We start from the raw sequence: 19,049 nt of genomic DNA, 5'->3' as shown, positions 1-19,049 counted from the left end.
CGAGGTTATCCATAACCTCGCATCACTAGCCGCCTGGTGTCTACTGGTGTAGAAAACAATCTGGCGGTGAGTTGCTGGGAGACTGGAGTAGATAAGCTGTGTCCTGATTAGATGATGAGGGACAGCTGAGTCGGACGGCCAGGTGAGAGCAATCAGGCTGCTGCCTGCAAGGGACACCACACCCTCTCCACACACACACACAGGGGAACGAACAGGGACACAGTTTGGACTGTGACAGCTTTAGACTAACATGTTTAGCAGGATGTCCTGTATGTAGCCATCAAGCATATTTAAAGACCCTTTTTACTGGAAGATTGGTTTTAGGGTGAGTCAGCTAAAAAAATAAACAGAACAGCCTGAAACAGCACTTCCAACTAATGAATGTAGCTACTCTAAATTAGCAAATTAATTAACAGAATAAGCACCAATTACTAACAAATTTGACTCAAAACAACATCCGGCAGCTTCCTCTCTGGTCAATTGAATCTTGTTGTCGAAACAAATTGGTGTTATTGCCACTTCTACATTGAGCCCATCCCTGTGTTTAAGTGAAAATTAAAAGTCTGTAAAGAATCCCTCTTTGTTTCCGAAAAACTAGTACCAGATTCTGACACAAACAACTGGTATCATTATGATTTATTTTGTGTATATTACAACAACTAAATAAATAAATACAAGCAGAAAAGCAATCAAATAGTCAACAAGGGTTTCGTAAATAGAGTTAAAATCTTTGGGTGGATTTTTCCTTCAACAACTCTACTAGAGCATAGTGAGGAGGGTCCATAGGGCACCACAGCAAACAGCAAAGTTGTGAGATGTATTATTAAACTGCGTTTTCGTTCTTTTAAATAAGAAATATGGTTGTCTTCATTAAATTGCAATTTATTCTGAGTCCATTAATACCGAGATTAAGTAACCTCTATTAATCTTGCATAATGGCAGTCTGTAACGAGCGGAATTGTTACAGGTATTGGCTGGCCTTTTCTGGAGGAATTAATGTCTCAGGCTCTGTTATGGATTTGGTAACCCTTGAATACATACAATCTAGTGTGCAATATCACATCCAAGCATGTAATGTTGAATCACGTAAATGACACCACACTTTCAAAAAACAAACCATGTGCGTGAAATTGGTCTACTTTCATTTTTCACAGTTGATCAAGGCTCTCTGTGCAAGTTTGTAACTGAGAGCATATCAGCATCAGATATTGCATGTGGAGGTGCACGGGAAAGGGAGAGGGTGGGTGAGTGGTGAAATTGCGAGAGGCTGGATGAGTAGCATGGCATTCAGATGAGGGGTGGGGGGGATGCTGACAGTAGTGATTCTGCTGGCCTTCCTAAGCATGTCAGAGGCTTTGTCGAGGCAGGGATATTTACTCGTCCCTGGGAAAGCAGAGACGGCTGACCCTGCACACTCTGCCTGCCTGTCTCTCTCTCTGGCTGATTGTGTGTGTGTGTGTGTGTGTGTGTGTGTGTGTGTGTGTGTGTGTGTGTGTGTGTGTGTGTGTGTGTGTGTGTGTGTGTGTGTGTGTGTGTGTGTGTGTGTGTGTGTGTGTGTGTGTGTGTGTGTGTGTGTCCGCATTTGCTATGCGGATGTGTTCACGCTCTCCTTGTGATGTGTGGTGATTGTGATTGCGTGTATGTTTAATGGATTTAGTTTGTGCATTTGTATATATTATGAGAGGTGTGTGTCTGTGTGTGTGACAGGCTCGCCTAACCAAGGAGCAGCGGTTGGGCAGCGCCCGCCTGTCCAGACATCAGTCCCTGGAGGAGGAGTTTGAGCGAGCCAAGGCTGCTGTTGAGGTAAGCAGAGTGCTGCTAACATATGTCACCTGTCAGAGAGCAGACTTTTAAGACTTAGCAGGAAAGTTGGTTTTTCATTATTAAAAATAGCCAAACTTTGTCTCCTCGATGCCCTGTGATTTATTTTGGGAGTGTCAGGGCGGATTAGCTGTAAGAGATGCTGCCTTAAACAGATGACTGCGATTCAATCAGCAAGATGCTGTGATCTATTTACGTGCAAAGTTGGAAATGAGAACACACAAGTTTGACTGAGTACTAGTACAACATGTCAGAAAAACAAGTTCTAGCCAGGTTAGCTTTGTTAGCCATTGTTAGCTTGTATACAAACACTGTAGAAGGGAGAGAAATTGAACATACTAGTATGTAAGACGGACATATTGAGACATAAATACGATACAATTGAAAATAAATAATGTTGTATTAAAAAAGCTTTCAATGCTAAGTGCAACCACTTGGGCTTTATGAGGTTTGGGTTGGTTAGGTTCTTCAAATGTTCTAAATTAATTCAGTTATAATTGGTTCACTTCAGTGCAATTTCTCTGCTCCAGTGAATGAGACTGTTCCCAATAAGGCTACCCAGACAGATCCGATGAGAATAAGTTGATCATAAAATATTTACATTAAGAAATGTGGGGTATTGCATATATTTGTAATACTCGTTTTTTTCTTCAGTATAATTAGCCACCCCTGTCATTAGTTCTTAATACTGTTCTGTAATTCTTGTGAAAAGGGATGGAAACATCTTTTGATTGCTGTCGGAAATATTTAAATAAAGAGGTGCAATTAAATGAGAATTCTGTGAACTTCAAGCCAAGAATCCCTTATCCGGTGTCACATTTCGTGCATCATTGCCCATGTAGCCTCATAATCGTTCCTGCAATTTGAATACATCTACCTGACTCCCTCAGCCCTTTATCTCCTTGTCAAATCATCGCTATTGTGCTTCCTGCAAAGAAGTCGCCTCTGGGATGGTAGCTGACAGTTTAATAGTCCATGCCAAGACATCACACACACACTCAAGTTCACGGGGTGTGTGACCCAGAAATATATTCACGACTCTGAGCTGGCTTACGATCAAAAAGGTAAATAGTTTTGACAGTTTTGTGCCCAGAGTTATTACAGTAGGTAACTAAGGGGGTACTGAAGTTAAAGTTATTGGTTATGGCTTGATTCTCACTCTTGATTCGGACAATTGGAGATGTAATACTGTGCCATTAAATTACAATTATATTTGTCATCCCTAAAACATAGGCTTTTATTAGTAGCTTAAAGGACTTTTATCACATTCCCTTTAATGTAATGGTACATTCAATGTACTATTTTAATTTACTGATAAACGGATGGAACTGAATTTTTTCCACACTATTTGCAGTAGATGTTCTTTTAACCAAAGATATTTTTGGAAAGGTAAAACATTGGTTCAACAGCTATCGAACTGTAGCAGAGTGTCTGAACTGTACAGGAGTTTAGAGAACCCAAAAAAAGTGTTTTACTTCACATAAAAACCACTCTACCACTCAATGTCCTTTCCACGAAAATGGGAGTGAACTCTGCACTATTGAGTTACTTCAGCATTACAGAGGGCTACAGTAGACTGTTGCACACCGTGTAATGGTCAATAAATAATGGAGCAGGAACAAAATGATGGTGAGAAAGTGGGGGAGCAGATTCAGAGAAGTGGATGGTCCACTTGGGGATCCCTTCCCAAAGTTAGAGATGATGTAACGTCTTGTATAAGCCGCAAGCTGCATCCTCCACATTAATTGCAGACATATCCAGAGGGCAGGTAACTGATGGGATTCTGGGATTCTCCTGGACAAGCGTCAGAGCATGGAGCATCGATCGGAAACAGTATCTCGCAGCTTCGATCGAACAGCCTGAGTGCTGGCCTTTCACTCTAGAGGCGCTCTGATGCAAGTGGTCAGCCATTTTGGCTTCAAGTGAAAATCTCAGAGCACATAATCAGATAATTTCCATTCACGGCTGTGCATAGGCATGCTTCCTCATACTTATAAAGACATGGAGGTACAGAGATGTCTCAGATAGCAGACAGAACATTAAATCAGCACACCGCCTTTCTAACAATTCATTCAATTAGACTAAGTACCCTAATATATAAAAATTAGGACTCACAGAGGAATGAGGATCCTAAATATCCTCCATTTTACAAAGTTTGCGCTGTTAAAAAACTGTTTAATAAAATAACAAAGGAAGCTCAGAGGGAATTCTCTCACAAAGAAGCTGATAAAGAGATATGTTATGTGGAGCTAAGTGATGGTTCATGTCACATGGGGATACCACAAATTACTGAGGGCTGATGACAATGTAATATTTTTATTAAAAAGAGAAGCACTGTAACAGCTGCAGGCTAAATTGGACTTCAGGGAACAGTATTTTGGCTGTGAGGCACGACAAAGTGCTTTCACAGTGGAGATAAAGAGGAGATGAAGGTGACACTGTGGCCTCATGTTTGATTAAAAACGCTAGGGGGACAGGTTCACTTTTATCTTGCTGAATATTGTTCTCAGGCAGCTCGGGTTTAGTGAGAGATTGCAAAGGCAGTTGCCGAGAAGTTGGAGATTGAAGCTTGTCATCAAAAGGTCAGTGGTTTTAATCCACAGACCTGATGGGGAAATGCGAATTGGAAAAAGTAAATGAATAGCTTAATGCTCTCACTCACTTCAACAGCTTCAATCAGTGTGTCCCTAAGCAGACACTCAACTTTTCCAGTGAAGCTGCTTACATGAAAATGAGGGTGATAGTCAAACCCTGGTTCAGCCAAATGACTGCATAAAAAAACAAAAGAGAGAAAATCTGGGTTATTGTAAAAGTATAGATAGTCTGCTCTGATCCGAATTAGTGAATGGGTTAGGTAAACTTTTCCCATTATTTTTGTTTTCCTTCTGCGAAAAACTCTAGCAAACCAAACTCAACAATGAAACAACCACAGGGGTACGATAGAAGGTTTATTAGAGGAACAGGTCTTAAAGCCTAAATCCTCCCAACAGAAGGCTGTGTATCTTGTTGCTACTCAAGGTCAGACCTCAATTCATTTGCAAGGTAGCTGAGACTTTAAACCTGGTTATAGCTAATGTCAAACTTTCTCACCACAAATGAATCGCTTCCCAGTTTGTTTGTGACGGGACTAAGACCACTTTGTCGAAGGAGAGAACACTTGCTAGATTCAGATCAAACCAAATGAATTGCACCAAGATGGGAAACAAACCAGAGCACAATTCAACGGGACTAAAGGCAGAATTGAAAATAGAAAAAAACAGGATCCAAGGACATTAAAAGTTTGGTTTCAGCATACAGGAGCATATGACTCTTCAACCAATGAACTGTCAAGGAAGCAATCTCATGAGTGATAAGGTGACATACATACATAGTTCCTGAATAAAGAGTAAAAAAACACGGCATCATAATTGTGACATCACATGAACATAAATACAGTGCAGTATGAGGAATTTGAACATAATGACTTGTGCAAACAGTTCTTGCTTTGTTTATAAAAGGCCAGTGTGACCACATAACCACACAACTAATAAAGTAGATAAATCCAGACAAAACAACCAAGCTCCGGATGTTAAAGCTTAATAGATTTATCCCACATTACCAAGCAACAGCCCCCTCAACACCATCCACATGTCTTATATTAAAAGTTGACTGCAGTAATGCCCTGGCTGCAGTAGCTCCATGTGTTGCAATCACAGACATTCAGGTAGAGCTTAGTCGCATCCACTGCAATATATTGCATTCTTCTCTGAGTGACGTTATCAGCACTTGGGCCTCCTCTTTTTGTCTTGCTGACCACAGACTCGGTCTACGCAGTGGAGCAGTGGGCGGCTCATTAACATCAGAAGGCCAGCCTTGCTCTGGAGATGAGGAAATCTATTCTCTTTCTTTGCTCTGTGTGAAATAATGAGACTCTTGGTACTGTAAGCCCCCAAAGAGAATGAGTAAACCCTATTCATGTACTTGGTTTCCTCTAAAGAGTGAATTTCAAGTTAGCACAACTTAAACTTAGGTAAACAGATACAAATATAGTACACTTAAGTATCACTCACACACCTATCGATACATGAAACAAATATCTTTACTGAACATTTCACTAAATCATCTGATTTTGCCAGCAAGGCATTCGCTCAAGGAAATTAAAAATATTGTTAAAAACAAATGTATAGGGTCTTGACAATGTTCTTTCCAGTAGAATAAATACTGAGTAAGCGAATCATGAAAAATGAGTCCCATAACTAGCCTGAAATAATGTGCTTGATGGTTGCCAAAAGCTTCAAAGCCTATAGAGCTACACTTCCCTTTTGTATTCATATGCAAAATGTCCTACAGATTTTCCTAACAATCATTTGACTGAAAGATTTGTATAAATCGAGAAGTGGTTTTGAGTCATATTGACCAAACTCAAGAAAACACAGACGCTTAAAGTTGGGGTAGGTAATTTTTGGAGAAAGCAGCTCGAGTGTGCTAGAATTTGAAAATACACAACAGGAACAAATCTGTCACTTCCTTACAGAGCTCCTCCTCCAACACACACGAACGCGCACATGACCAATGAGGGCACAGATAAGTTTGTGCACAGATGGAAGGCTGACAGGCAGGTAGGCCATCCAGTTATTTTAGCAGGTCAGGCTAAAATTATTGGTCGTGCTTTTTACAGTACTACGGCTTCCACAGATGAAGTTTTTTTATGGATTTTTTGTCAAAGCACTTCAGATATTCATTGCTATCGGGATGTTAAGAGCATTCCATGGAATATAACAAAAAGTGTATCTTGAGCCGGTTTCTCAAACTTACCTACCCCACCTTTAATGGCAGATTAAATATTGTTCGCTAGGGAACAAATTATGCTTTAACAAATGCTCTAAGTATACAACACCAAACAAGTCCTTACAATGCTGTAAATTATCAGGCAAACATTCCGTTTAAACACATTTATATTTTCTATAGCAAAACCAACAGAGTTTCGGTTTTCCCATCCAGGGTACAATTTAATATTTTAGTGAAATAAAGTTTGAAGCTTCAATTTCTGTGTTTTAGCTGATTTAGCAGGAATTATCAAGCTCTACAAATTACCTCCCTGGCGGTGAACATTTACTTTCACTGTATTTGTTGCCTCAGTCTAGCTGACTAAACCACAACTAATTGGATTCTAGAGGCAGAATGTAAATATACCTTCTCTAAAAGTGGGTACAGCCACAGCAGAGGGTATTTGTAACCTTTGCCATGATTATCAATAATGTATTCATGAAGTTAATGAATCCCCCACAGACCCTGCAGACCTCGGTTCATTTCCAAACAGTGGTGACATATTTGGCGGCAGGAAGCACTCTGGATTTAATCCATTTCACGTAACACTTCATCAGAGCTGCTGAAATTAGAGTCACAGCTATGAGTTCGCTCCAGTGATACACAGGATATAAATTGCCTCGCTGTATCTTTGTCTTGTTCGACATAATTAAACTGCCAATGCCAGTGTAAAAGCACCCTTCACAGCATTATTAACAAATATGAATAGATTTCTTGTAAATTAAAAACTGCGAGCAATTTGATGTCAATTATGTTTAAGTTAGGGGGCGGAGAAGTTACACATCAGGATTTGACCACGCAAACAATTAACAGACTGTCTATAAGACGCAAATATCAAGATGATGGACTAAGACGCAGTGCAAATAAAGGCAAGGTGAGAAATAAGGAAAATGGAAATGTAGGCTATATTATGTAAACGAGCATAATTGCTGAAGCATGACAAACATTCATATTAACATTGAAAAATTGCCAAGTCACATGACATACACCCACATTACATTGAAACAAATCAGGTACTGTACTTATACTGTAGTCAATAAGTGTTTGAGGTATTGGTACTTTACTTGGATGTTTCCATTATATGTTACTTTAGAATTCCACTATACTACATGTATTAAATATTGTACTCCATAAGATATACTTAACAGCTTTTATAGTTGCCTTGTAAATTCCAAAACATATGTGCAGTTTAATCCTTATGCTGTAGGTTATGAGTGTAAGTACCAAGCAAGCAGTACATAAACTAGTTTAACGATAGCTCCACCTTGACAAGTCACATGATAAAAAGGCTGCTTGCACATGATGACATGAATGAATTTAAGTGTCCTGACATCTCACAGTCCATCCCTCATGGGATAATAAGGCACCTTCACATTTGATCAATATTTGATATTTACAGTACAGAGAACAGCCTGCAGCTGGTCTGCTCACAAATCAATCTGGGAATACAAAAGCTACAGTTATCATTTAGCCTTAACTGATGCTAGGTTTTCTTTCTTTCACTTAATAAACCATCAAATGTATAGATACGTATCAAACATCATCCATATCTACCATTAAACTAAAGTTCACAAAGTCTACTTTATGGAGGGCAGCAAACACACATGGTTTTCCTTTTCTATGTCTCCCTGCTCACTCAGTGACATGATTCAAATTCTAAAGCAGCAAATCAACACATTTCAATATAATGAGGTAGTATCCCAGCTGATCCAAGCACAAACACACCTCTTGTAAAAAATCAAATATATTGGAACATAATTTTCAGTGCAGTCGTGCGGGTTGATTACCTTAGTTTGGACATATTAAAATAATAATACTAACGAAGCTACCTTGTAATGGTTTATAGTTTCATTACAATTTTGCTACTTTTACTGACTGACCACTTCTATAAAAGACATATCTAAATAAATAAATACAATGTGAACTGCTAAATGAGGCTCTAGTGGAATGGCAACCCAATTTCTTTGTCATGCTAGCCTCCAAATCCAAGTTCCTGATAAAAAATGTGTACATCTATGACTTCTTCATTCCTTACATTCCCTACACCTATGGATTTCCTCCAACTTGATAAAGCACTTACTGACAGAGTTGACAGGCGAGACTCATCTTCAGGCAATTTGTCTGAGAGTCAGCGGCCTGCAATTACCTGACATCTCTCACCATCAGGGGCCATACTATTGCCTCCACGTCAATCAAAAGTCTCCAAGATGTGGAGATGAGAAGTCCTTGGACACACACACACACACACACACACACACACACACACACACACACACACACACACACACACACACACACACACACACACAACTGATGAGGCTCTAGCCAAAAGGATTCTATATATTAGTCACAGGAGACTGTTCTGCTCTGGTTAGCATTACTGTTCCCGGTTTGCTCTGCGACTGACAGGAAGGCAGCCAAGAATCATTCGGTTGGAAAAAAAACTCACATGAAAAACAGGCATGACGTTAACTTCATCTGTAGTGGTGATAATGTACGCTGGAGGCAAAGACAGAGCTCACGAAGAACTGTGTGTACATTTTGAAAAACAATAGGAGGGATAGAAGGGACAGAAGAAGATCTGCATCCCTCAACAAGTCATACATGTATCAAAGACTTCCAACTCCATCCCAAGAGGACTTAGCTAATATGTTAGCTTGTTAGGCATTGTATGTGCACTAAAACGTTATGTTGTACCTTGTTACAGAACAAGCCCCCTGGAGGTCATAATTTGCAACTGCAGGCTGTTGTAAAAAAAAAATTAACGACACGATCTAACAATAAACTTGCATCTGCTGTCTGGTTGAAAGTCAAGGTGGCCTGAAACCCATGCAGAACATTAACTTTATTGTAATCCTTTATATTTTCACAAACCCAGGGGATGTGAGTGCACCATGTCCATGTCCACACTTGAATACCAAAACGGCACATTACAGGTTGTGTGTTAAAGGCTGTGGCGACCATCAGCGACCACATTGACTACTTTTCATGCTCTTTCAACAATATCAAGACACATTGACAGTTTGAAAGTCTATTAAGTGTTTCTTTGGTCATCCTCTTTCCTTGCATAATAGTGCGTGATTATATTTTTTCATCACAATGACCCATACACAACAACCTAGAGTTAAATCCCATTGAAGCGCCATATACAATATTGAAGAAGAATGATTTGGCATGTTGTTTTATGGTCATTAAAGTTCTTCTTCTTTAACTGTTTCACATGGAACATAAATAGCCTATTTTTAGCATAATTGTTGACAAACAGGGAACAAAATAGTTTCATACTAAATCCTCAAATACATAAATGTGATCAGGGGATCCACACATTATTTGGAGATTTCTTAAATAGCTGTATTTTCCTGGGAACTCAACCAGATTTGTAACCGACTAATCTCACGTCTACCTATACTGACGTAAGAAATCGCGAAGCTCCAGAGGGAATTGTTTGTTTAAGTTTTAATTGATGTAAAAGTCTGAACTCTTTCCAAAATGCCTGCTTATTTACACTGCAGTAAAACATGTTGTTTAATCATAAGGACACGTTTAATTGCACATAAGCACTGACTTTTTTTATGGTCTGTGGTTTGACAGTGTGCAATATCACTCCAATTAGAGACGGCAGAGGAAACAGATACCTGCTGCTCGGCATAGCGGAGGGAAGGAATTTAAAAGTTAACAGCCATGGCAGCAGCTCTGTGAAGCTGTTCTTTGGCAGTGCTCACAATGACAAGGCCAAAACGCTGCTGTTTGGACAGAACAATGTTTACAATGTTTGCCAACCTAGTCGAGTGTGTTTTGGTATGCAAACATTTGATGATAACCACAAGAAAAACTCAAGCTGGGACAAATAGGGCTGTAATTAAAAGGTATTTAGTCATAAAACAAGATAATAGCTGATCAAATGATAAAGTATATAATGGCATATCATAAAACATTCATTCTACATGCATACATTCTAAAGGTTAAAATTGAAAGTGTCTGTTTATAGAGAGAATTAAAGTGGACCTATCATGCTATATTTGAATAATATATTGTAGGGCCATGCCTATACAAAACATGTCTGCGAAGTATTTTTTTCAAAATACCAAACAGATCATGCATTTTAGCCATGCCTCATTTCGCTCTATTTGCTCTTTTTTAGCCCTGTTTTTGCAAGGGCTGAATCTGTGAGAAGTCTTCTTCGCTGCTTTTGTGGCAGACTACAGCGCCACCCACAGGCCTGTCATATGTACAACAGCGTCTCCAGCGCTTTCGAACGGCAATGGCCGTGGCTGTCTCCTCCTGATAGGTGGAGATTTGCCCATATAGGCGGAGCTCCTCGTTTCTGACGTCAGAGAATCTTCAAATCTGGATCAGTCTGTATCAGATCCGTTGCAGCCCCGTTTTTAGAGATTTGGTTATGGAGGAAAAGAGAGAGGGTTGTGTTTTCTGACACTTGGTGAGTTCCCTGACACACCGGGGACACATATTCATGTATAAAAGACGTACAAAGGTGCATTTTGCATGATAGGTCCCCTTTAAGTTATTTAAGGACTGAGATAATTAAAACAGAAGGAGGATTCAAACTAAACCTATACTATGATCTTTAATTATATTTTTTAAACAATTAAATTATTTTGAAGACATCCAATGAGCTCAATATGTATCTACATAGAACCAAATTAACCTTCAGTCCAAGTTTGAATATGAAAACTTGAGTTTTTCAACAACACTTAACCCGCGCCAATTCAATAAGCAATCAGGCTCAAGAGGAAAATTGTACGTCTGACTCGAGGTTATATTTCCTCGAGTTGCTCATCACTCTGCTTTGCCTTTTGACTGCAATTTTTCCAAACCACTCTTATGGTCTGATCTGGATTTAGGTTATTAATTTTCTTCTAGCTAGCTGATAAATTGGACAAATGACACACACACAATTTTCACGGAAATCTAATAGAATGCTGGGTTTGAGGAAAAGTAAAAATGAACAATGTCTTCAATGTTCTACGGTTATAATTTGAAGCAAACTCATCATCCAGCCAACATAACTGAGATTAAAGCGCTGATTTCTGAAGTGTAAAACATTGTCTAGCAGCAGCTTAATGTAGGATTTGTTTTATAGCATAATCTCGTTCCAACATGTTCCGTCTTAACTCTGACTTCTCCAAGCTGACTTCTCCAAGCTTGTTACATCCATTCACAGTAACATAGATTTTTTGAATCCCAATACAGGCAAAGAAAATAATGGTGGCAAAACACCAAAAATAGTCACTGTATTGAGACAAATTCAAACAATGCTGCTATTGGGAGAAATTAAATGAATAACCAATACAGGCCCTCAATCTACCAGCTTAATTTCCTGGCTGACAGAAAATCAAAAGCTTCAGGAGAAGGATTGGCATACCCAGCTGCTAACCTTCGAGGATTCAGTCAGTTAACTGAAATGCCAACAAATAACAGTTCAAATGTCAAGCTAATAAAGATGTTAAAGCCCCAATCTGATATTTTGGGACCAAATAAATGAGAAGTCTATTCAATTGCATGATTAAGCAAGAAAATACCAGGCTGTTTTCCAGCTGTAAACAAACATTCTTAATGTTAACTCATCTTTAGCGGCGTCAGAAATTATAGTACTTTAGACTTAGTTCCTATTAAGAGTTAATTGAATTACCTATAATTAGTTATATTTCATTTGCATTTTAAAAAGACCTGTCAATCAATTTGAAAGTGAAAATAGGTTGTTATCTTGATTGTTCATGCTGGAGCTATCCACGTGTTTGCATTGTGAGTGTGGATTCCTTTAAGCTCTGATACGACTTGCAGATGTAATGACTCATCGGAAGTGTGACGGTCCATAGGTTAAAGCCATTTAGCCGGACAGACAGGATGATGGGAAATTACAGAAGCAGTGGTTCCACTGTGCACTAATCACTTCTGCTCCTCTTCTCATCTCCACCATCTATCCTCCCTTCTTCCTCCCACTGTCTCCCTCTCTCTCTGTCGTCTGCAGTCAGATACCGAGTTCTGGGATAAGATGCAGGCCGAGTGGGAAGAGCTGGCTCGGAGGAACTGGCTGACGGAAAACGAGCAGGCACAGATTCCCTCCTCTGTCTCTCCACATGAGAAGGTCACTACCATTACACTGTTACGATCAGCAGCATGTGCAGGAATCTGTCCTGATGACATCGATGTAGAGAGGACTGATCGCCGCTGCAGAGTAAAACATGCCCATCTAGAGCTTAATTGTACTATTAGTTTCCAAGCATATTTTATGTGGTATACAGCAAGTTTATTGTACTTTTGAATAAGATGTAAATACACCTGAATCATGCTCAACTCCAAAAGGGAAAAATGATAAGCCATCCCCTCTAATTGCGCCTGAAAGGAGGCGTTCAACAGTTTGGGAAATACACCTAATTATCTCCCTTGCAGAATGTTAGCTGAGAATATCGTGCCACTCTAAAAAAGCAACTCACAAAAATGTCAAACTGTTCTTTTAAACTTGGTTGTCTGGTGTGAAAACTTCAATATTACCAGACAGTGATCATTTGAAACCAAGCTCAAAACTGAAGGCCGAGGGGTATCCTGTTTGTACAGTGTTATGGTTTACCAGGGAGTTCAACTCCTTAATATTGCTGAGCTTATTTACAATTACTTACTTACAATTTAGCTATGTTTACATTTTTGTTGTACTCTGTGTATAATGACAATAAAAGGCTTTAACTTAACATAACTAAATTATTAAAAACCAACGTTAAATAGCCTATATTACACCCTGTGTATATATCATTGGTAGACCTAAGAGGGCAGTGCATATAGTTGGGCAGTATAATGTAGTCAGTAAAATCAGCTGAGCGTATAAGGAAATGATACGAGATCAGACCTCTTGGGCTCACTGATTGATCCCCGTGCAGAACTAGTTCTTAAAAGAACAGCTATTTCAAAGTCATTGCGCCCAGAAGCGGTCAACAACACACCAGGGTAATCACAGTTTGAAAATGCAAAGTTTAACATTTAAAAAGAACAGACAAACCTGGGGGAGCTCAGCCCAGGTTTGATGTGAAGCAGAAAAGATCAATTGCTGCTGCTGGAGCTTTCCTAAATATACAACTGCACAGGACAGTAGCCCTGGTTTTCATTTGAATATGAAAGAGAGAAAAACTGACAATGTATATGTCCTTATATTTCGTTTTTTGCTTACAGGGTTACTACTTCCACACAGATAATCCTTACAAAGACTTGTCTAACGCATTTGAAGAGGGACAAAAGAAGTCTCGAGAGGGAGACTTGCAAAATGCTGTGCTTATGCTGGAAGGAGCCGTCCTGCAGGACCCTCAAGATTCAGAGGTGAATTCATTCAAAACACACAGACACATGTATTTTGGGATGGGGCACATTTACAGCCTATATGGCCAGTAAAACTGCACTCTGAGTCTTCTCGTTTTTAGTGCAAAGTTTTTGGCTCAATACAACCACAATAACTGGTTCTCATTGATAGAAGCTAGAGGCAGAATGGCTCACGGACCACACAGGCAGTGTGGAGCAGATTTAGGAGGCAGCACCCACAGGCTAGACGCTGATGGCCTGTAGAGGGCAAAGGAGGTTTTTTTCTTGATAAAGAGCGGTTATCTGTATCAAAAATAGTCAACTTGTTCATACTCATGATGAGAATTTCCATTTGCCCAGTGAGCTGAATAATAGCTCATTCCGAAGCTTTTTTCTCCTTTTTGTATTCTCCCCGTTTCTAAAGGAGTGACCTCTTTGCAGGCTGGAAGAGCAAAGCCTTCATACAAAGTACTTTCAGAATCCCCTTGAATATACAGAAATGTGGCAGTTATTCAGAGGGGAGGATTATCCCGCGGTGTATGGAACTAATACGATTCCAAAATTCATCCTAGGGCGCTTAGTGGCTTATTGCCCCACTGTGAAGACCTCTGAATCATTCAGAAATAATTTCGACCCTCATTTTGAAGAGCGGGAACAAAAACGCATCTACAGAGATTAGCTTTAGAACAGGTTATTAAGTATGCCCTTACACACACAAACAGAGGAGCAATATCTTAATCTCACATTTGGATTTGAGGTTAGTTACATCATTGTCTGCCCTCTTGTGCTGATCAAGGGAAACTCCATTTGCATGTCCCTGCCGAGGCACCGCACAAAGATCAACCGCAGTGCCTCTCACACAGTGACATTCAACTTTACTGAGCGTAAACTCAACAACCTTTTGAAGAATTCATCTTTCAGTCAGATAGAAAATCAATCTTCAACTATTTTGAGGATCAGTTAAACATTTAAAGGACACCTATCATGCTATATTTAAATGATATATTGTAGGGCCATACCTATATAAGGTATATTCATACGTTTCTGTTTTCAAAATACCAAACAGATCATGCATTTTAGCCATGCCTCATTTCGCTCTATTTGCTGTTCGCCCTGTTTTTGCAGGGGTTCTGATTCTGTGAGCTGCAGCTGACCACGCCCCCCTGCAGGAGAGGGGAGCGTGCTCTGATCAAGTCAGAAGAGGGGGAGAAAAATAGATCTCCGTCCTCCGTGTTTTATTATATTATTATATAGAGACGTTATTCATTTGTTTTAAAGCTCAATAAATAACAAAGAAGACCTTTGAACGGCACTTTTCTAATTTTGTCCTGAAGATTTAAACTTTAACGGACATCTTGACCGGCGAAACTGAAACTCTGCCGCACGGTCCCCTCGTCCTTGGAAGAGGCGGAGAGGCGGTTGTTTGTCATCTGCTGGTGGACTAACCGGAGAGAATTACAGTGCTTGCCTCGACGGGGAGGGATTGCATTGAATTACAGCAGCGGGAGCAAACGCTTGCCTCGGAGAGGGAGAAAAAGAGCCACAGCGGAGAATAAACAGAAGGGCAACCATGCACAGGAAGTCTTCTTCGCTGCTTTGGTGGCAGACTACAGCGCCACTTACAGGCCTGGCATATGTACTACATCGTCTCCAGCGCTTTCGAGCAGCAATGACCGGCCGTGGCCCAACCCCACATTCCCCTGATAGGTGGAGAGTTGGCCCAATAGCCGTAGCGCCACCATCCTGACGTCAGGACAGTGTTCAAATCTGGATCAGTCTGTATCAGATCCGTTGCAGCCCCTTTTTTAGAGATTTGGGTATGGAGGAAAAGAGAGAGGGTTGTGTTTTCTGACACTTGGTGAGTTCCCTGGAACACAGAGGACACATATTCATGTATAAAAGACGAACAAAAGTGCATTTTGCATGATAGGTCACCTTTAAGGGAAGAGATTTTACTGTGCAACTCAGTAGATGGTAATAACTTCTCAAGGGATATTTCCGGATTCTCTCTATGTTTTACATTATAGTAAATTATATATATTTGGTGGTTTTGCACTTGGGAGACAAAACAAGAAATCTGAAGGTCTCACTTTGGGTTCTCGAAAACTGGGTTTTAAGTCTTCAATATATTGTTTTGTCCAACCAAGAGTCCAAAACCCAAATGAGTCTTCACCTAAACTGTCAACTACATTTCTTAGAGAGATAAAGCAGCATGTCAGTAAGTCATCTCTGATAACTTCATTCAGTGACTGACACATTGCTTTTTATTTCTCAGATGATTTAATGGTTACCTGAGTGTTTCTAAGGAAAACGCTCTAAGCTAAATGTAATCATAATTGTATGCAGCCTTGTTGACCTTATTAAAGGTGGGGTAGGGAATTTTGGAGAAACCAGCTCGAGTGCGCTAGAATTTGAAAATACACAACCGGAAAAAATCTGCCTCGTCCCTACAGAGCCCCTCCTCCAACACAGATGAACGCGCACATGACCAATGAGGGCACGAGATAAGTTTGTGCACAGATGGAAGGCTAACAGGCAGGTAGGCCATCCAGTTATTTTAGCCGGGCCGGTGAAATGATTGGTCGTGCTTTTTACAGCGCCACGGCTTCCACAGATGATATTTTTTTATGGATTTTTTGTCAAAGCATTTCAGATATTCATTGCTATCGGGGTGCTAAGAGCATTCCATGGAATATAACAAAAAGTGTATCTGAAGCCGGTTTCTCAAACTTACCTACCCCACCTTTAAGGTTTAAAATGTGGTGAAGTTCTGAAAGTTTAAATGCACTGTAGCTCCTCTGTGTTGATGTGTCGGAAAGACTTGCATCCCTCACTCTGTTCTAGACGAACACTCAAAGTGCCAGACAGCAGCATCAGAGCCACTGTAACTGTGATTCAGACCCATGAGAATACCGTCTACGGAGCCCAGGTTTCCATATTGCTGTTTACTTTTACCTGTCTTTGTTCCCCTGTAGGCTTGGCAAGTGCTGGGTACCACGCAGGCAGAAAATGAGAATGAGCAATCAGCGATCGTCTCTCTCCAAAGGTAAGGAGAAAGAACTGCATCAAATTCCCATTTCAAATCCAAAAAATGCTCTCAGACTTAGCAGAGCAGTCAGCTTTTATTGGTGAAGAAACCAGATGTTTGCACAAGTAGGAACATTTGCCTGAGAGGTTTAAATGAGCTTTCTAGCAGAAGTCTAATCAGCAATAAATTATATTTATAGTCCCGAGAAAAACGGCATCACCATTGAACAATTTCTTTCACTGTATTACTTAACCAACCGGTAATTGGAAGGAAACAATTTTATTCTTAAAATAGAGACACCCCACATGGATGGTGATTGCAGAGAGCCACGGTATGAGTCTACGATGGGAGGTGGCCCACTTTTATTCATAACACTGCTGAAGCCAGAAATGGCAGCAATCTGAGAGTGTGAACACTGACAAAAAAACTGGAAACACAAGAGAAAAGGAGAAAAACAGTTACATATTGAAGTGCAACATATATGGTCCATTCCCCTACATATACATATAGTAATGAAGTTGATTTAAAAAGGGATTACAAAAATGTTTGTCCCTGCAAGAGTCTCACTTAATCCAAAAGATTCTCAGATAGTTTGCATGGTGTACATTTTAGTTTGTTCGTTATGTAATAGCTCCATCTGTGAGGGGACTGTTTGGGTACGGAGTGAGATTAGATGTTTAACTGGCATTAGTCCTGTTGTTGCTACACTGGCAACACTTCACTTGGCCAGCACTGTGTTATCCTGCTCTATTCAGCTTTTTTTACACTAAATATTGTCACAGAGAAGAATAAAAATATGCTGAAAATGAAAATGTTGCTTGGCTTTCGTCTTGTTTTTGTTATTTGATGCTTCACTTTTGATGCTAAAAAAGATGTGAGCTTTGTCTCCACAGCTTTGGACAAACAAATGTGACTGAGGTGTGGTTATTTTCTGTTATTTATAGGAGCCAGTACATTCTGTACACAAACAAATCAGCCTGGATAACATTGTTGTCTTGTCACTCTTGGCTTGAGAAAAAGATGATACAATTTTATAATAAAAACACATCCTTGAAAGTGTACGGTGGATTTTAGTGTCCTTAACTAAAGTTTATGTAATCTTCACTAACAGCAAATCACAGTGGGGGGCAGAAATAATTTGGTTTGACTGAGATTATGAGGGTTTGAAGGAAGTTGGCACATCAGCTGCAGCAAATCTGTCTTCAAATTATCTTGATGAAAGCTAAATCTTGTTTTTGGCTTCTCCTCCAGTCTCTTAACTAATCCTAGAGTTGTTTATCCGACAAAATTGCTGCTCTTCTCCCTCCTCTTTTTAATTACAGAAATCATTATAGACTTTAGTCGAGTCAAAATTATATAATATATGATATCACTTTTGCACCTGCTACAAACACACTTTCCATCTCTAGCTCTGGAACAATCACAAGGCGCATTTTTTTCAAATGCAAAATCTATGCAAATCATCCAACCCCAATGCTGAGAGCAGAATGCAAACTGTCCTCTGCTGGAGAGATGCAGCTCATTCCTCATGACCCAGAAATCATTAGCCTCCGCCTGATGTTCCCTTGCTGTGGCCTGTCCCAATTAATGCCTGTCAAATCTAGATATTCCTTTGAAGTGTACACCTTACAGCGCCTCTTCTCTCCCATGTCCTGTCTCCATCCAGGTGTTTGGAGCTCCACCCTAACAACCTCACAGCCCTCATGGCTCTGGCAGTGAGCCTGACCAACACTGGTATGCGCAACGAGGCCTGTGAGACTCTGCTCCGCTGGCTGCAGCACAGCCCGAAGTACAAGCACCTGCTGAAGTCCAAGACCCACCTGATGGGATCCCCTAACTCCTCACGCAAGGTGTCCACTGCCAACAACGTGGGAAAACACGAAAGGTGGAGTATTTCAAGTGAATAGGTAGAGAGTTTCACAATTCTTTAGACCTGATGAGAACAAAAAATGTAGCATTTAGCTGTAAAATAAATTGTTCTTCCAACACAGAGGACAATAAACTTAACCAAAAAAAAAGAAAAACTGAGGTCCTTCTCAACAAACTTTGCATTTGTCCTTGCTCTTGTTTTCTCTTGCTTCCTCTTTTC

The 19,049-nt window shown here is 40.1% G+C and overlaps 1 protein-coding gene across 1 annotated transcript in view; it reads left to right on the top strand.

Annotated features, from left to right (window-relative positions):
* Positions 1–19,049, top strand: part of pex5la (peroxisomal biogenesis factor 5-like a) — a 26,340-nt gene that overhangs the window by 216 nt on the left and 7,075 nt on the right. Inside the window, exons 2-6 of the mRNA XM_010771641.1 lie at positions 1,708–1,803; positions 12,617–12,823; positions 13,810–13,953; positions 16,908–16,978; positions 18,627–18,845. Coding sequence (XP_010769943.1) covers positions 1,708–1,803; positions 12,617–12,823; positions 13,810–13,953; positions 16,908–16,978; positions 18,627–18,845 — 737 coding nt within the window. The remainder of the gene's footprint in view (positions 1–1,707; positions 1,804–12,616; positions 12,824–13,809; positions 13,954–16,907; positions 16,979–18,626; positions 18,846–19,049) is intronic.

Source organism: Notothenia coriiceps, unplaced genomic scaffold (genome assembly GCF_000735185.1).
Source record: "Notothenia coriiceps isolate Sejong01 unplaced genomic scaffold, NC01 NC01_scaffold00000151, whole genome shotgun sequence".
In the NCBI taxonomy this organism is placed as follows: domain Eukaryota; kingdom Metazoa; phylum Chordata; class Actinopteri; order Perciformes; family Nototheniidae; genus Notothenia; species Notothenia coriiceps.
Note: the sequence above shows the minus strand (reverse complement) of the source record. Positions and strands in the feature narration are given on the sequence as shown.